General features: G+C 46.3%; 1 protein-coding gene and 1 non-coding gene across 4 annotated transcripts in view; one reads left to right on the top strand and one right to left on the bottom strand.

The window, feature by feature from the left end:
* RGS14 (regulator of G protein signaling 14) overlaps positions 1 to 16,556 on the top strand; it is a 372,155-nt gene that overhangs the window by 244,326 nt on the left and 111,273 nt on the right. For all 3 annotated transcript variants that reach the window (XM_086931804.1, XM_086931803.1, XM_086931805.1), the window contains 2 exons: positions 12,769 to 12,929; positions 16,402 to 16,494. In XM_086931804.1, coding sequence (XP_086787930.1) covers positions 12,769 to 12,929; positions 16,402 to 16,494 — 254 coding nt within the window. The remainder of the gene's footprint in view (positions 1 to 12,768; positions 12,930 to 16,401; positions 16,495 to 16,556) is intronic.
* Positions 9,952 to 10,094, bottom strand: LOC147703365 (small nucleolar RNA SNORA16B/SNORA16A family). Its single transcript, XR_015298645.1, has one exon. It is a non-coding gene; the product is annotated as a small nucleolar RNA SNORA16B/SNORA16A family (small nucleolar RNA).

Raw genomic sequence — 16,556 nt, 5'->3', positions numbered from 1 at the left:
TCCTTTCTCTGGCAAAATCGGGATTGGCTCCATCATCGATAAAAGTCCATCTGGCAGCCATCTCTAGATTCAGACGTTCATCTTCAGGGCCTTCCCTATGGTCGGCTAGGATTGTCAAGCAGTTCCTGAAAGGTTTGTTCAGGGTTTTTCCTCCAGTTCGGCCACCTCCTCCAACCTGGCACTTGAATCTGGTTCTGTCATCCCTCATGAAAGCCCCTTTTGAACCTGTGCATAAGTCTGACCTTAAGTTTCTTTCCTGGAAAGTGGCTCTTCTCTTGGCCCTGACATCGGCTCGTAGAGTAAGCGAGATACAGGCTTTCACGATTGAGGAACCTTTTCTCCAGTTTAAGAATAATGTGCTGATTCTACGAACAAATCCTAAATTTATCCCGAAAGTTCCTTCGGAATTCCACCTAAATGAACCCGTGGTCTTGAAACCATTTTTTCCAAAACCTTCTTCACCTGCGGAAAGAACTCTGCACTCTCTGGACATTCACAGATGCCTGAAATTCTATCTGGAGCGAACGAAGCAGTTCAGGAAATCTTCGCAGCTCTTTGTCTCCTTCAGTGCTCCACGCAAGGGTTGTGCTGTTTCGAAGGCTTGTATTTCCCGTTGGATTTCAAGTGCTATACAATTTTGTCACCAGGCGGCTGGGAAACCTCTGCAGCGAGCAGTTCGTGCTCACTCTACCAGATCCATGGCTTCATCTGCGGCGTTATTCGCAGGAGTCCCTATCAAGGACATTTGCAGGGCGGCTACGTGGAGCAGTGTCCACACCTTCACCCGCCACTATTGTCTGGATTCTTCTGTGAGGGAGGATGCAGCAGTGGGCCAAGCAGTCCTGAGGAACCTTTTCCAATAAGTCGGTGAGCTTTCCTTTCTATCCCGCCTTCCTTGGCATATTTTGTATACTGCATTATTGTCATATTTCATGATCCTATGTGTTATGCTGTTTTTACAGGGATGTGTCACATTTTCAGGTTTAGGTATGACAAAATATGTTTTTCTTTACTGCTAGTTACTCTGATACAAAGCATGGGAATCTATGAAAGTTCCAATACTGGGGCAAGAAAACAAGTTACTTACCTGTAACTTTGGTTCCCCAGTATTGGTAACTTTCATAGATTCCCATGCGCCCACCCGCCTCCCCTGGGAAAGCTCACTCTTCTGATCTTGGTGGATAGCTATATACAACGGCTACGAAAATCTGAGGCTCTGAGCTTCTCTCAGGAAGGTTCTATGGGGTGAGGCTGCTCTGATTGGCTGCTGCAGAAATTTGGTCTCTTTTACACAAAGAGGTGGATAAGCTACAAAATGAGATGAGGCCTAGGCCTATTTTTTCACTTTGTGCTTACTACTATAGTTTTTTACTATTTACCGAGGCTCCCATTCCGACGACGGGGAATGATACAAAGCATGGGAATCTATGAAAGTTACCAATACTGGGGAACCAAAGTTACAGGTAAGTAACTTGTTTTCTTCTACGCAATCTTTTCAAATAAGGTGAGCCTCTGTTCTCCCTCCTCCTCTATGCTCTTGTTTAGACGCTTCTAACATGTTATTGGTTATTACCTTGCATGCATATCTGCTGTATACTGTAAGCGTCTTACGGGCATTATGTTTTTTCTTGTACTGCTATCTACTCTGATTCAGGCATGTGAATCTATGAAAGACACCCCAATACTGGAGAAGAACAATAGTTACTTACCTGTAATCTGTGGTTCTCCAGTATTGGTGTCTTTCATAGATTCACATGCACCCACCCACCTCCCCTCAGAGGCTCCCTCAGGCTATTATGTTGGTTTCACACCTGTGCGAGAAAATCTGAGAGCCTGAGCCTCTGGGGAGAACATTATGGTGGGTGCTGTCGCCTGATTGGCTGCAGTTTGGTCTATACAAAATGACTAGGATAGTCATGAGTGTTGGAGCTTTTGCTCCTGTAGCTTAGGGCTACTTTACTTCCTGGTTGGTTATTACCAAGGTTTTTTGGTTATTACAGGCATATTATTGCTTTTTTATGTACTGTGGGACTCCCACTGCGACGACTGGGAATGATTCAGGCATGTGAATCTATGAAAGACACCAATACTGGAGAACCACAGATTACAGGTAAGTAACTATTGTTCTTACTCACTAACCAATTCAGGGAGAAAGGTCCAAAACACACAGTACTAATTAAAAAGTCCAGTAACCAATTCCAATAACCAGCAAAGTTAAAATCTAACAGTTCCATTTAGGACAAGGAGTACTCTTACGGCCTCTGACGGGCATGGACGGGCCCGCTGTTGACCCGTGCTTCGCCCGGCGCCGGCTGCGTGCGTCCTGCGACGCAGGAGTTTGCAGTTCCTTATAAGCGTCTCCTGGCGCTTAGAACCGTGGTGGCGGCGTGCGCACCGCGAGTGCTGCCGAGTAGTGTAGTCCGGCAGTGGCGTTGGCGGCAATGCAGGGCAAGTTGCGGCAGGCCGTCTGGCACTTGGCAGCAGGCTAGCAGGTAAGTGTCCCCAAGTTTCAACAGAGCTTCCGCTCCACCGAAGCTCGCTGTTCCTTATAAGCGCCTCCTGGCGCTTGGAACCGCTGTGGCGGCATGCGCGCCGCGAGTGCTGCGGGGTAGTGTAGTCCGGCAGTGGCGTGGGCGATGGCGGCAATGCAGGGCAAGTTGCGGCAGGGCGTCTGGCACTTGGCAGCAGGCTAGCAGGTAAGTGTTCCCACGTTTCATGAGAGCTGTGTGGAACAACGTAAACAATTGTCCTTCAAATTTCATGGTCCGGAAACTGTACCCACTGACTGTAGGGGAGGTAATCGGGAATTGAAAGTACGTCAGGCTGAAGTACTTTGAATTCTCAAGCTACATGCGGTTGAATTGGGAATCAATATTGATAATGAACTGCAATATTTCTTAGGAACTTCACATTACTATTGATATTGTTTTCTTTCTGTTCATGTACTAACAGATGTCCATATGCCTACAAGTTATATATGGCATTTACTGTGCGGTCTTGGACTTAGAACGTCCTTTCTTTCTTCCCTGTTTTTATCGTATTTGTCAGATGACAACTGTCATGCTAATAATTGTGCCTTCCCGCCAGGGTTACAGGTATTGTGTGGTTAGGAGTCCCAATTTTTGTTTCTTATTTATTATGCTAATGAATTATTTTTGTTCATGCATATATCTTTAATGCTAATGCACTTGATAATATTGAGATTGCGTTATACCATAAGTAGACCATTTTATTGCTAATATTTCAGAACCCTTTTTTATAAGTATTGGCACTCTAGTTACTGCCGTGGGTGACCTTATGGCTTTATTTGATTTTATATATCTAAGATGGCTCCCGTTTATTGAATATGGAGGAAGACTTGCTCCTGACCTGTGCGTTTTACGTTAGACCGTTTTTAGTTTCTGCAGGTTTAGAATATATAAATAGGCACTTAAAGATGGCCCTTGGGCTACACGCCGCGAAGGACACAAGGAATACTTTTCGATAGTTGCTATGCTGGATTACGGTAATGAGCCCGTAATAGATATTTTAAGAGATGGACCGAGTTTTATAGGTTAGTAGTTATGTGATTTGTTTGGGCTAATAAAGTTACTTTGATTGATAGTATTGAAGCTATTGTGTTTCTTTGTGTATATATATATATATATATATATATATATATATATATATATATATATATATATATATAGTTGTCGGTGATGACTAGAAATGAAGTAGTGCTAATATTAGACCTCGTCCGTTTGTTCCTCTATTAGAACGTATGGTCTACTGTGATCTTCTTTTTACCTCATGTTTCCATTACTGACGAACCTCTACAATTGGATTAAGACTCCGAAATACTCTAGGATTTTGAGGTATGACTTGCCTTTATATATTTTGTGATTAAAAGTTGAAACTTGTCAGATGTGCACGAAGGTCCTTTCTTGTTCATTGTTATGTGTTACTCTCATTACCCTACAATATTAGAACTATAACGAATGGACTCCTACTTCCTGACATTTTTTAACATAGTGTAGCTAGCGGCTGTAGTTTTATATGCTGGTTTGATACAGTGGCATTGGTTGTATTATAATAGTTGGCCATATTAATACTCATGCTGAATCTTGCTTGTCAATATATACTTTTGACACTAGATTTTGTTTTTACAAGTAGATTAGGCGGACTTGACTAGATTGTGCGCTATATGTTCCTTGCTGCTATGAATAGTCTCCTGTCAACTGTTCTATGACGTGAAGAATTTTTGGTTTTTTGCTTCCTCAGGACATTTCTGGATACTAGTAATTCTACTGTTTACGAGTATGGTTATTTTTTCTTTTAGTAAGTGTATGTAGCACTTGTTATGAGCACAATGTTGTTTGGGGATTCTGGACTCTATCCATTTGTTTTGGATTAACATTTTTATAACTACTCTAAATGTTTTAAGTTTATATGAGCATGTATGCACTGAAGTGGTGAATCTCTTTAGACTCTTTATTTTCCTTTTTCCTCTTTTAATGAGTCGTACATAATTAGTAAATTGCCTCTTTTTTTGATTTGACTCATTACATTTGTTTGGTTTGTTTATCATTGGCAGAGACACTATGGGTGAAGGACGTAATTTACCCTTAATGCAAGAGACGGATTGCCTATATGTAACCTGGTTACTTTGCTCTTGTTCTAGCCCTGATGAAGTCTATGGTTTACATCTGTATAGACGAAACACGTGTTGGCATGGTTTGTGGCTTGGACAATAAGTGTTAAGAAGATGGAAAACCTAGATGTACACCTCAAAAGCTTGGAATAAAGCAAGAAGAAAATACTAAGGATTGACATTTGGACTTTATTTGTTGCTTCTACCTTTGTGTTTTTTTTCTCAGGTTGCCAACTGTTATTCTTTGTAGGATATGTGGACTTGTATCTGCATCTTTACGACGTGGGGTGGTCGTTGTATGTTGACCTTGAGGCAGTAGCACTGATTGAGATATTTGAATTGGAAATACTCTATACACTACCCTGCGCAGATTTCCCCCACTACCTTTCTTGTTTAAGCTTAGCAGTAGATCACACTGGCATCTTTGATGAGGATACTGTAAATGTAAATGTAAATGTAAACGTATTGCGATTTATACAGCGCACGTATCACCCGAAGGCATCAAGGCGCTTGCTTAGGGAACCCGTCCTGGTATTCCCCTGTGAGATACCCCGGCAGGGTATCCGCAAGGTGAAAGCCAGGCATCCCGCCGCGAGGGGCCGTTGTGGAGATTAAGCAAGCTATTGCCCAGAGTCGCAGAGTGTGAACCCGTGAATCGAGTAGGCACCGGAGCGAGAATTGTCGAGTCCATGGACATTTTAGGACTCAAGACCCCGCCGAGCCGGGAATTGAACCCTGGTCCCGGGCTGACCTCTGCTTCCAGGTCTGCCTCCTCTAACCAGTGAGCCACACTTCTCCACTGCAGTTGGGTATAAAGGGTTGCATTAATTTACAAAACCAAACAGCAGTACCTTTGGCTACTATAATGATTCTGATGGGGAAAGACCTTATTAAATGCTAATTGTGATAAAAACACTAATGAGCAGAACATTAACAGACCATCCTCGGCAACTGCCTAGCTTAGAAGCAACCCACACAAGCACAGCTCAGAGGAAGAAACTAGGAATACCAACACGCACCGGCCGAGCAACCGATGCAAGCATCGAGAGGTAAACTCTAAGCCTGAGTGGAGTTTGCGGAGTTATGCATGGCAAAAAAGCTACACCATGCTACAGGGAGTTCTGCGAGCACCCGAGTGCGTTAGGGTCATGCAGTTTGTGGTGATTTTGAGAATCAGGTGTTTATCCCGGGCTGTAAAATTATTGTGAACTACACCATGCGCAGCACAAGAGGGTGCAGCTTGCTTTCTGCTGCTCGACTAGATTTTCTACTTGAGCGGCAGCATTCTCAAAGCAAACAGATTTCTCAATGTGAGTGGTCACAACCTGCCGCGACAACCCGCTTAGAGAAATCTCACCATGAGGTTCTTTTTCCCCGCTCGCGCTTGCCAAATAGACCCTGGGGAGCGGGAGGAAGGAAAATTCTTGCCAGGTGGTTGATTTTCCTAGCTTGCACTCGCCAACTTGACATTGGCGAGTGCGGAAAAGAACTTTTCTCTGCTTTGTGGAGCGGAGTATTTGGAAACTCGGTGTGCTCCGAGGAGAACTCTGCAAACTCCGCAAACAGAGCGGAGTTCACCGCCCAGGGTTAGTGAACTCCAGAATGCCAACCCATGGATGTCATTAGGGGTCACAGCTGCAACCCCTGTCTTGCCCTTTGCTACCCCTAGCACTGCCTTTGCGACCCTTATCCTCAGAGGAAGCCAATTCAGTGCAAGGAACACGGGGCGGCTTGGGCTCCAATCTTTTTGTGTCATTCTTTTATTACACCGATAGTAAATAAATAAAATGTATTCACTAATAGTGTAATAAAAATGGAGTAAAGTAAGCTGGAATATGCTCTCCCATGGCAGTTGAAGTAAGTTAATTGTGCTTTTAAATGGCAAACATCCTAACCACGAAACCGCCACCCCGCATGTTGTTACAACACAATGCATACCATTACCCCGCAAGTTGTAACAATGACTTGTGGAGGCGGGAGAAGGTGTTGGAATTAAACTCCAACACCTTCTCTACTGTCCTCACATACTGAAGTTGGAATCGTAAATTATACTATTACAACATCAGGCACCCTCCTCCGCAAGTCTTTGTTACGACTTGCGGGGTAATGATATGCCTTTTTACAAAGCGGTCGTTGTAACTACCGCGTTGGAGCAACATTCGGGGTGATTAGCAGTGGAAATAAGAGGTATATTCCTTTTAAATGTATGTTGTGTGCATGCTTGCGGGGGAGTGTGTTTATGTGTGGGAGAGGGTATATGAGTAAATTTGTGTGAATGTGTATGTATGTGTGAGTGAAAGTGGAGGTCAAAGGGTGTGTTATTTCACTTCTGCTACTCTTTTATGGGAGGTGGACCTGCACACCTAATTTCTCCAGTTAATCAAAGTTATCTCAAAGTACTCAGATTTAGCGTGCGCACTAGTTATAAGGGGGCATGCCCTGCTCCCTAGAACGTAACATCAATGTAAATATGAGCCCAAGGAAAACCCTGAGCTACTGGTGGCACTGCTGTAAGGCAAACAGCCTTTTAAAAGTGTAAACACGTATTCATCATTTATTGTACAAGTATTCTGTATTTATTTTTTATTTCATAGAATGTTCTTCAGGGCCAAAGTAACGGTAAATAATTCAAACAATATACATGATGGTATTTCTCAATCATACATTCTTAACTTGACCCTTTTGTCAGCCTTACAGCAGTGCCACCAGTAGCTCAGGGTTTTCCTTGGGCTCATATTTACACTTCTGCTACTCTTGGCATTTCGGTGAATTCACGACCATGTGTCAACCCTGCCCTGCTCTGACCGATCTCCTCTCACATAACCATGGGCAAAATAACCATTCTGGTCAGTGGCGTAGCTAGCCCTTGTGCCGCCCGTGGTGGTCACTGCTTTTGCCGCTGGCCGCGGGCGCATAAAAGGGGGGGGGGGCCTGCTGCAGGTTTCTGCGTTGGAGGCCGCATGAAATGTAAATGTATTTAAGCTTATATAGCGCACAGCTACCCACAGTGGGTTTCCAGGCGCTTGCTTAGGGAACTCGTCCTGGTATTCCCCTGTGAGATAACCCCGGCAGGGTATCCACAAGGTGAAAGCCAGGCATCCCGCCGCGAGGGGCCTTTGTGGAGATTAAGCAAGCTATTGCCCAGAGTCGCAGAGTGTGAACCCGTGAGTCGAGAAGGCACCGGAGCGAGAATTATCCGGTCCGTGGAATTTTTAGCCCAAGACCCGCTGAGGCGGGGAATTGAACCCTGGTCCAGGGCCGATCTCAGCTTCCGGGTTTGCCGCCTCTAACCCCTGAGCCACACTTCTCCACATGAAAGAGGGGGAGGTGGTGGGTGCCGCCACCCCCAAAACTCGTGACACCCGGGCCTACGCCACTGATTCTGGTAACACCATAAAAGCAGAAGAATTCATATTGAAAGCATTCTGCACACAGACAAAACTCAGCTAAGCATCTGAATGCACACCACAGCTTACAAATTTACTGGTCTATCACACATCATACACAGTCGATGGGTGGGTCAAAGAGGATCTCAGGGCTGTAGAGGATACCTAAATCCTATTCCCTAGGATCCCGCCATACCATACCATCTAGAATGAAGGACACCCGAGCACTCCTCCCTCCGAGGGCATTCCCAGTGCCGTCTAACCTGACCACAAAGATTTTGGGGTGGGATTGGTGGGAGTTGTGGCTCGAAAGTAAGGTTTTCACCATCGGACATGCAACTTGGCCAGTGGTTTTGTGAAATTTGTAAAAGCGATTTTATCCAAGCTGCTAGTTAGTATCCGATCCAACTTAAAATAGCGAAATACGACTGACTCCAGGAACAAATTAATCAATACATTCTTAACATGCTCGTTTGATAAAATTATTGATTTTACTTTTGTAACACTTTTTATTAACAATGCTATAAAGATATTGGTTGATTGAGCACTGAGTGAGAATCTGGGGATTGGTTAATTGGATGTGTACCCCACGAGCCTGCATGGTACATGCCATCCTTCTTACAGAACTATAACAAGCATGTACAATGCAATAGGTCTCGCATTTGCGAGAGTTAGAGCTATTGGCGTTGTAAATGGCAAGGCCTTTTACCCATGTGTTTTTGTTTGGAGTGTAGTGGACGCTTAAAAATGAAGAAGACTGTTCCCCAACCTGAGCCTGGTAATAACAGTCAGCCTTATCCATGACTTTAGGATCTTTAAGAAGAGACTAGTGGGCAGAGTACACCACCAGGCAAAGCCATATTTACGTCTTTACAGTTGTGACCAGCTGGTGGTTTGGCATGCACACAAGTGAAAGTGAGTCACAGTGCCATAAAGAGCATTTTGGCTTAACAGCTAGTCGAGCAGATGCTTTTAGGGGGCTAAATGATGAGCCATTAGAACACTTGTGGCTCAGGGGATCCCACTTTCACGCAATAGAGCATACCTCTCAATGTGTTGGCTCGCGAATGAGCATGAAGCCAATATTTAAAGTGGTGGCTCCATGTAAGTAAATGAAGGAAAATGTTAAGAGGGTGATAAGGGATGGAAGAGGGTGACCCTCCCAAACCCTAAGAAAGCACATTGCTACAAGATAAGCCAATTTTATTGAAAAGACGTACACCCTTCAAGCGAACGTGTGATGACAGGTATGAAAAGTTACCCCTGGTCATGATGAGATAACTCTCTGCATGTTCTCTTTACTGTCCCTAGGTGGCAGTGTCCTGTGTACACACAGAGGAGCTGCAAATCAGCGTGACCTGAGGTCTCTCTGAGTGGTTGTAGGTAGTGAATTCTGGCCAAATCATTTAATCTCCCCACGCCTAAAAAATGAATGAATTAATGAGAGAGTGAAAAACTTTGTGTAATGTAACTGGCAGTTGCTCATGTAAAGGGCTATAGTACCTACTGTAATATTGGAACGTGTTAATGCAGTATATGGTGGAATGGCTCCTCTAATTTTATTACAGTAGGGCCTACGCACAAGTGACTGCCCTGAGCCCCTCCCCAACCCTGGGGCACTGTGTTTAATTGACTGAAAACCAGCACAGCCGTCCTGTTTGAGGACTTCACTATTACTTTGGGTCCAATTAATCTCCAGGCCACGCTGCATATATACCTTTTTCGAAATGTAAGTCTATAAGTAAAGTATACAGTACTGTCGGACACCTGTTGCCTCCATGCATATTAATACTGGACTGACCTAATAGTCAACCCGGTTGAGCAGAGATCAGGCCAGTGGCAGAAACTGGTATGGCATGCAAAAACAAACGGGTCAGATACCCAATCCTGGTGTGTATTGCTGCGTCCTTCGCTTACAGTCACAGCTATTAGTATGTTTGTGTTTCCCTGCAACTTTGCCAGTCCACTACCTAGCAAATGGAAACTAATGACCGCCAAAAGACACATTTGCTTTTAGCACCTGTTTGACCACACCAGCCACACATATTAATGCTAGCATGGCTTCGATCAGGGCCTTGATAAAACCACAGATAAACATGACAACTTTTATAAATTAACTTAACCCACGCCATAAATATAAAGTGTTAAACTGAGATAAGCAGGCCATGCTCTGGCTTGCGCCGCCCCATCTATTAGGACTAACACAGTGTACTCAATTGCGTGTAGATTTAAAGATTTAACAAACTGTATGAAAGTAAAAGCACAACTAAATAACATCACAGTTATAAAATTGACCTGCATGGAACCATACTACCACAAACTAAATTTGAATGAGAAGGGGAACATAAAGACTAAAGGAGTGTAAATTACCCTGCAACTTCTAGGAACGTGACAAACCCAGTGGGTAGTCAAAAATTCAGTAACCCGTTTTTCCATAAAAGGCAAAAGAAAATATATTTGTGAAAAAGCGTATTGTATTACGGCGGGTACTGTGTCCACTTGAAAAAGATACTGAAATAACACACTTATTAGTGTATCATGACCCTTCATATGCATTTAACATAACCTTGAATCAAGAACGCCTAGGAAACGTGCAGACTGAGTACAAAGTCCTCAGGCGAAAGCATTTAAAAGTCATGAGTTACCTCTGAGACGAGCACCAACACATTCCATAAGTCGCCATTGTTGCCGAGCCACGTGGCCCTTGATCAAAATGCAAACCACTCCGCCACACAAACTCTCAAAAAGGTTCTGCATTTATGCCATCTTTTAAAACTCACATGATGCTGAATTTAAAGAAAAAGCAAACCTAGTTGCTATTGCTTTGTATCCTATAGCACTGGAATCCCTCACCTTCCAAGAGGCAGCAACTGCGTTGGTGCTGGAACCTGGCATCTCGCTATCCTGAGGCGCGGCCTTGCTGGGCTCAAAGCGAGCATAACGTTGAAGCTTTGGAGACCAAGTTGACTTGAAAATTCTGTAGTTTCTTCAAGGGGCACATGAGCTAATGCCCCTTCTCCGCACAACATCCCCAGGAGACAAACTGAGAGCGGGATAAAGAAGCGCGAGAGATGCACAGGGAAAGTTCTTACGTACGCACGCTCTCATAAGGCGGAGAACCTCACACCACAGAAACTATGCATGAATACACGTGCACCAGTGAGGTAGCCGGATGAGCCGCGTACAGAGGGCCACTCTGCTTGAGGACATCCCGAGCTGAGCGTGTGTGCACATTACAAAGTGAAACTGCATAAGACTTGTCACAACGTCGGGCAACCTTGCCTGGGACATGGGCGGGGTATGGAGCGCATGGTCGGAAGTGTACGGGGCTCCCGTGAACTGATGTAGCCCCGCGTGTTGCAGCACGCGTGTAGGAGAAGCGAGGCGGGAGCCCACCCCGCAGAGGGAAGTTTGCCGGGAACCTACCCTGCCTTCGTGAATGCTGCATGGTGCGGCCGGAGTAGGATTGCAGGCGGGGCTCCTGTGAGCAAGACTGAGCCCCGCGTGTTGCTGAACCATCCTCTACAAAGAGTGACCGGGTGAAGAGGCGAGTCCCCCCTGCCATTGTGGAGACCAGCCGGGGAGCAGCGCAGAGTCTACACAAGAGCCTGTGACTGGGGTTGAGCGGGAGCCTGCAGTTGGTTAATGAGGCATGCTGTACGTGGCCACCAGCCAGCTGATAATGCATGCAGCTTACAAAGCGCCCCGCGCCTGAACAGGAGATGTGCACGCATATGGTACGAGCAAGGGTTATGATAATGCCGCGAGCCGTACGCGTGCACATCACCTGTCTGTTAAGCTTCGGCACAGACAGTTAATGTGCACACGTATAGCTTGCGGCATTATTACAACTCCTGCTCCCACCATACGCGTGCACATCTCCTGTCCAGGCCTTGCCGAACGCGTGCACATGTCATGTCCCCCTTCGCACAGCAAGTTAGCAACAATAGATCTCGCCTAGGCGGACAACGCATGGTGCTTCATCGCTAGGCAAGACCTGAAAAGGGTCACACAATGTCAGGCAATGGGTTTGTGGGTCGAAGCCTCTGAAAATAGGCCCGTCCTTCATCCCCTCATAAAGGACAGGGTGCTGACAGACTCTGCTTCTGCACCCACAAGCACAGTTAACCCATCACTGTCACTTTCACTTGGCTCTGTGGCAAGGTACCCGCCACCTCGGCCCCTCCACTTCTCAGTGGCTGTCGTCGAAGTCGGACTGCCCCGGAAAACTGATCCGGGCACCAAACTACACGTGGACCCATTAGCGAGTCAGCACCTGATTAGTGGCCCTAATTTGCAAATTGCAGCAGTTTTGAACTTAAGACACGCTGCGTAGGTGTTTTCCACCGTATGGAAGACTGCGTGGATTTGAGCTTCTGCTGGCAATGTTTGAGGTAATATCAAAAAAATCAACAGTAAAAACCGGCCCAGAGAACCACACAGGCTTTAATCCTTCAGAGGTCGATACATTCAGTCACGTTGAGTTTCGTAACACCAAGCATTTGTTATTCAGCTTCAATTTGTGGTGAACGTGCGCAGTACTAATACCACATTAGATTGTTAGGAATGGAAGCACCACAATTCTTTCTGATGTGCTCTTAATTGACCTCCGATGACGAGCCCCAGGAAACACCTGCTCAAATGATGTACTCCTGTTCTGGCTGTGTATTCGAACACCCTGACCTACCCTCTCTTTTTGTCTGGGCTCAGTGGGTGCAGTGTGAGTCAGTAACGTCCCCTCTCTCCCTTCAGAGTTAAGCAGCCCCGACAACGAGGGACGGGGGAGCAACCAAAGCTTGACCAGCCTGCCGAGCGACCGTCACGCAGGATCCTCTGGTGCGCGCGCAGTGGCCAGCTGGGCCGTGTCCTTTGAGCGCCTCCTGCAGGACCCGCTGGGGGTGGCATACTTCACGGTAAGTGGAGCGGGAGACCAGGGTGCTTCTCTGTGAGGTGTGGGGCTGGCTTGGATGGCATATTGGGAATATCTCCTGGTGACTGGGTGCCCAGTTCTGATAGTTCGCCCTCTACTGTCGTGTCTGCACTACTGAACTTACCACAGCTGTCAATTGCACCCCTTTTGTACTTTCTACTACCCCTTCTTCCCTTTGTATACAGTACACACATCTTTCCAACAGTGCTGATAGTGCATTTTGCCAATCTTGCCCCTCTAAATGGGTGTGTCATGCAAACTGCACCCTTTTCTGGCTATGCCCTCCCAGATGTCGCCATTCTCGAATAACTGGGCTCCCCCAACTTCCTGTGACGCTACATTTGCTGTCCATGTAAACACAGCATCCTCCCTCTTGATTTTGGCGCCTTCTCTTTTCGCCCCTTGATGGTCATGCAGCCTAATCAATCAATTAATCAATTAGTGTACTTGTAAAGCACGATACTTACCCCTGAGGGTCTCAAGGCGCTGAGGGGAGGGGGTGCCACTACTGCTCGAAGAGCCAGGTCTTGAGGAGTCTTCTGAAGGCGAGTAGGTCTTGCGTCTGCCGTAGGTGGGTAGGGAGGGTCTTGGCGGCGAGGTAGGAGAAGGATCTGCCGCCGGAGGTTGTTCGTTGGATGCGGGGCACAGCGGCGAGGACGAGGCTGGGAGAGCGTAGCTGGTGGGTGGGAGTGTAGAAACTGAGTCTGCTGTGCAGGTAGGCTGGTCCGGTGTTGTGGAGTGCTTTGTGTGCGTTGGTGAGGAGCTTGAAGGTGATCCTCTTGTTGACGGGGAAGCCAGTGTAGGTCTCTCAGTTGGGGGGTTATGTGGATGCGGCGGGGAACGTTGACGATCAGTCAGGCGGAGGCGTTTTGGATGCGTTGTAGTAGTCGTAGGTGTTTGGCTGGGATTCCTGCATAGAGTGCGTTGCCGTAGTCCAGTCTGCTGCTGACGAGGGCCTGTGTCACCGTCTTGTTTCGGTCGGGAGCCACTTGTAGATCCTGCGGAGCATGCAGAGGGTGTTGTAGCAGGAGGAGAAGACAGGCGTTGAGGAGTTGAGGATGAATTCTAGGTTGCGTGCATGGTCGGTGGGTGTTGGTGCTGTTCCCAGTGTGGTCGGCCACCAGGAGCCATCCCAGGCTGTAGGGGTGGGTCCGAGGATGAGTACCTCCGTCTTGTCCGGGTTCAGCTTCAGACGGCTGTTCCTTATCTAGTCGGAGATGGCCTTCATTCCCTCGTGGAGGTTGGTTTTGGTGGTGTGCGGGTCCTTGGTGAGGGAGAGGATGACCTGGGTGTCGTCAGCGTAGGAGATGATATTGAGGTTGTGTTGGCGGGCCACTTGTGCGAGGGGGGCCATGTAGATGTTGAACAGCGTCAGGCTGAGGGATGAGCCCTGGGGGACTCCGCAGATGATGTCGGTGGCCTCGTATCAGAAGGGCGGGAGGCGGACGCTCTGGGTTCTGTCGGAGAGGAAGGACGTGGTCCAGTCAAGGGCCTTCTCTTGAATTCCGCCTTCTAGGAGGCGTGTCTTTAGAGTGCGATGGCAGACCGTGTCGAAGGCGGCTGACAGGTCCAGGAGGATGAGGGCTGATGTTTCGCCGTTGTCTAGTTGGCGCCTGATTTCATCTGTGGTGGCGATGAGGACTGTCTTGGTGCTGTGGTTTCGTCTGAATCCGGACTGGGATGGGTCCAAGATGTTGTTGTCTTCCAGGTGGCGGGCCAATTGCATGTTGACGATTTTCTCGATGACCTTCACCGGGAACGGGAGCAGGGAGATGGGCTGGAAGTTCTTGAGGTCCTTTGGGTCTGCCTTGGGCTTCTTGAGGAGGGCGTTGATTTCGGCATGTTTCCAGCTTTCCGGGAATGTCGCTGTTTCGAAGGAGATGTTGATGACCTTCCGTAGTTGGGGTGCGATGGCAGCGTCTGCTTTGTTGAATGCCTGGTGTGGGCACGGGTCTGACGGAGAGCCTGAGTAAATGGAGTTCATGACCTTGAGTGTCTCGTCGTCGTTGACATTGGACCAGGAGGTCCGGCGGTTGGCGCTGGTGGTGTTCACAGGGGAGGTGGCGTCTGGCGTAGTCGGGGCGGTCATGGTGTTGAAACTGTCATGGATGCCAGCGATATTGCGTGGAAGAAGATCGCCTCTCATGCTTACTGTATGTCCCTGGTCCATCACCAGTCCTCTACCTGTAACCAAAGCTTTCGACATGTCTCTCATGCAGCTTCACCCAGTCAGTCACGATCACATTGTTTGTTCTCCTTGGAATTTGCACTTTTGCTGTTTATTAATTGCCACTGATCATTGGTTTGTGCTGTAAATAGGGGGGAAATATAATTTTATCAATTGAGCCTTTTGTACATGTTCTCTTTTGCCTTTGATTCATAATCCCATCTTTTCATTGCACATTTTCCGAACATCCGTCTGCGGATTTTCTCATTTTGCTTAATTGATTTATGAATATTTTCTGCTGTTTCCATATTTTCTTTTATTCTCTACTTCCCCATTTCCCTCTGCTTGTTTTCCTAGTATATTTCTGTGCTGACTTACTGATGCTGTTACTTGTACACTTGAGATGTTGGCCTTAGGGCTCATCCAAGTTCTGTCACCACAGGTACTGTCTGTATGACTCCGGGGCTGGTGACCCAGCAGTACAAGAGCACTGCTTTATCACTGTCTGCAGTTTAAACTGATAAAGTATAGAATTCAATGTATGTGCATTTTCCTATGCGAGTATTAATGTGCCTCTGCTATTCATATACTCAGTACCTATCAAATCCAGGCTGTGAACTTATATAATGTTATACACCTGCATGGAAGCATCTTAAAAAGGCTTGAAAATAATTGTCCCGATGAAGCCTTTTACACTATAGAGAAGTGGCATAACAAGTTGACATTTCAACTTTTTTGCAAAAAATGCTTTAACTCTGAAAATCTACAAGCTATTCGATGTTTGCACTGTTAGGAATCCGGATACTATTTTTTATTTTTATTTATTGCTAATAAAGTTTACCGTTGTCATTACAAAAGTACTCTGTTTCGTAAAGCAGTTCCTAGATCAACTGATATTGTGACGTGTTAATGTTATCTGGGTATAAACGTGATTATTGTTTGCTTTTTTTTGGTTATATAATATATAGTACGTTTTAAATTTAATCTTTCTTTCTTCCTTGATTTCTTGTTTTTTTGGTAAACCCCCTTACATTATATCATCGTTCCTGTTGTTCTTCCTGCCCTGCTCCCGCATTCCTACCTCTGTCCTCCGGACTCATTTTTTTTCTCTGTGTAATCCTCCATTGCTTACTTCCCTTCATTCCTGCTTCACTTTCTTCCTTTTCTCCAATTTCCTCATTCCCCATCCAATTTTCTTTCCTTTCTTCTTTTTACCTTTTCATCCTTCCTTTATTCCTCCTGCTCTCCTTTACGCTCTCTTGCGCTCTTGGCCCCCTACCGTCTGTAGGAGTTCCTTAAGAAGGAGTTCAGCGCTGAGAATATTTTCTTCTGGGAGGCATGTGAGAAGTTTCAACACATTCCCGCTGAGGACAGTGCTCAGGTAAGAGGGAAAGTTGGGAGTGAGGAAGAGGGGAACCTGTTTACAACTTGACTTCTAAATTC

This window comes from Lissotriton vulgaris, chromosome 7, assembly GCF_964263255.1.
Source record: "Lissotriton vulgaris chromosome 7, aLisVul1.2, whole genome shotgun sequence".
Lineage (NCBI taxonomy): Eukaryota > Metazoa > Chordata > Amphibia > Caudata > Salamandridae > Lissotriton > Lissotriton vulgaris.
Note: the sequence above shows the minus strand (reverse complement) of the source record. Positions and strands in the feature narration are given on the sequence as shown.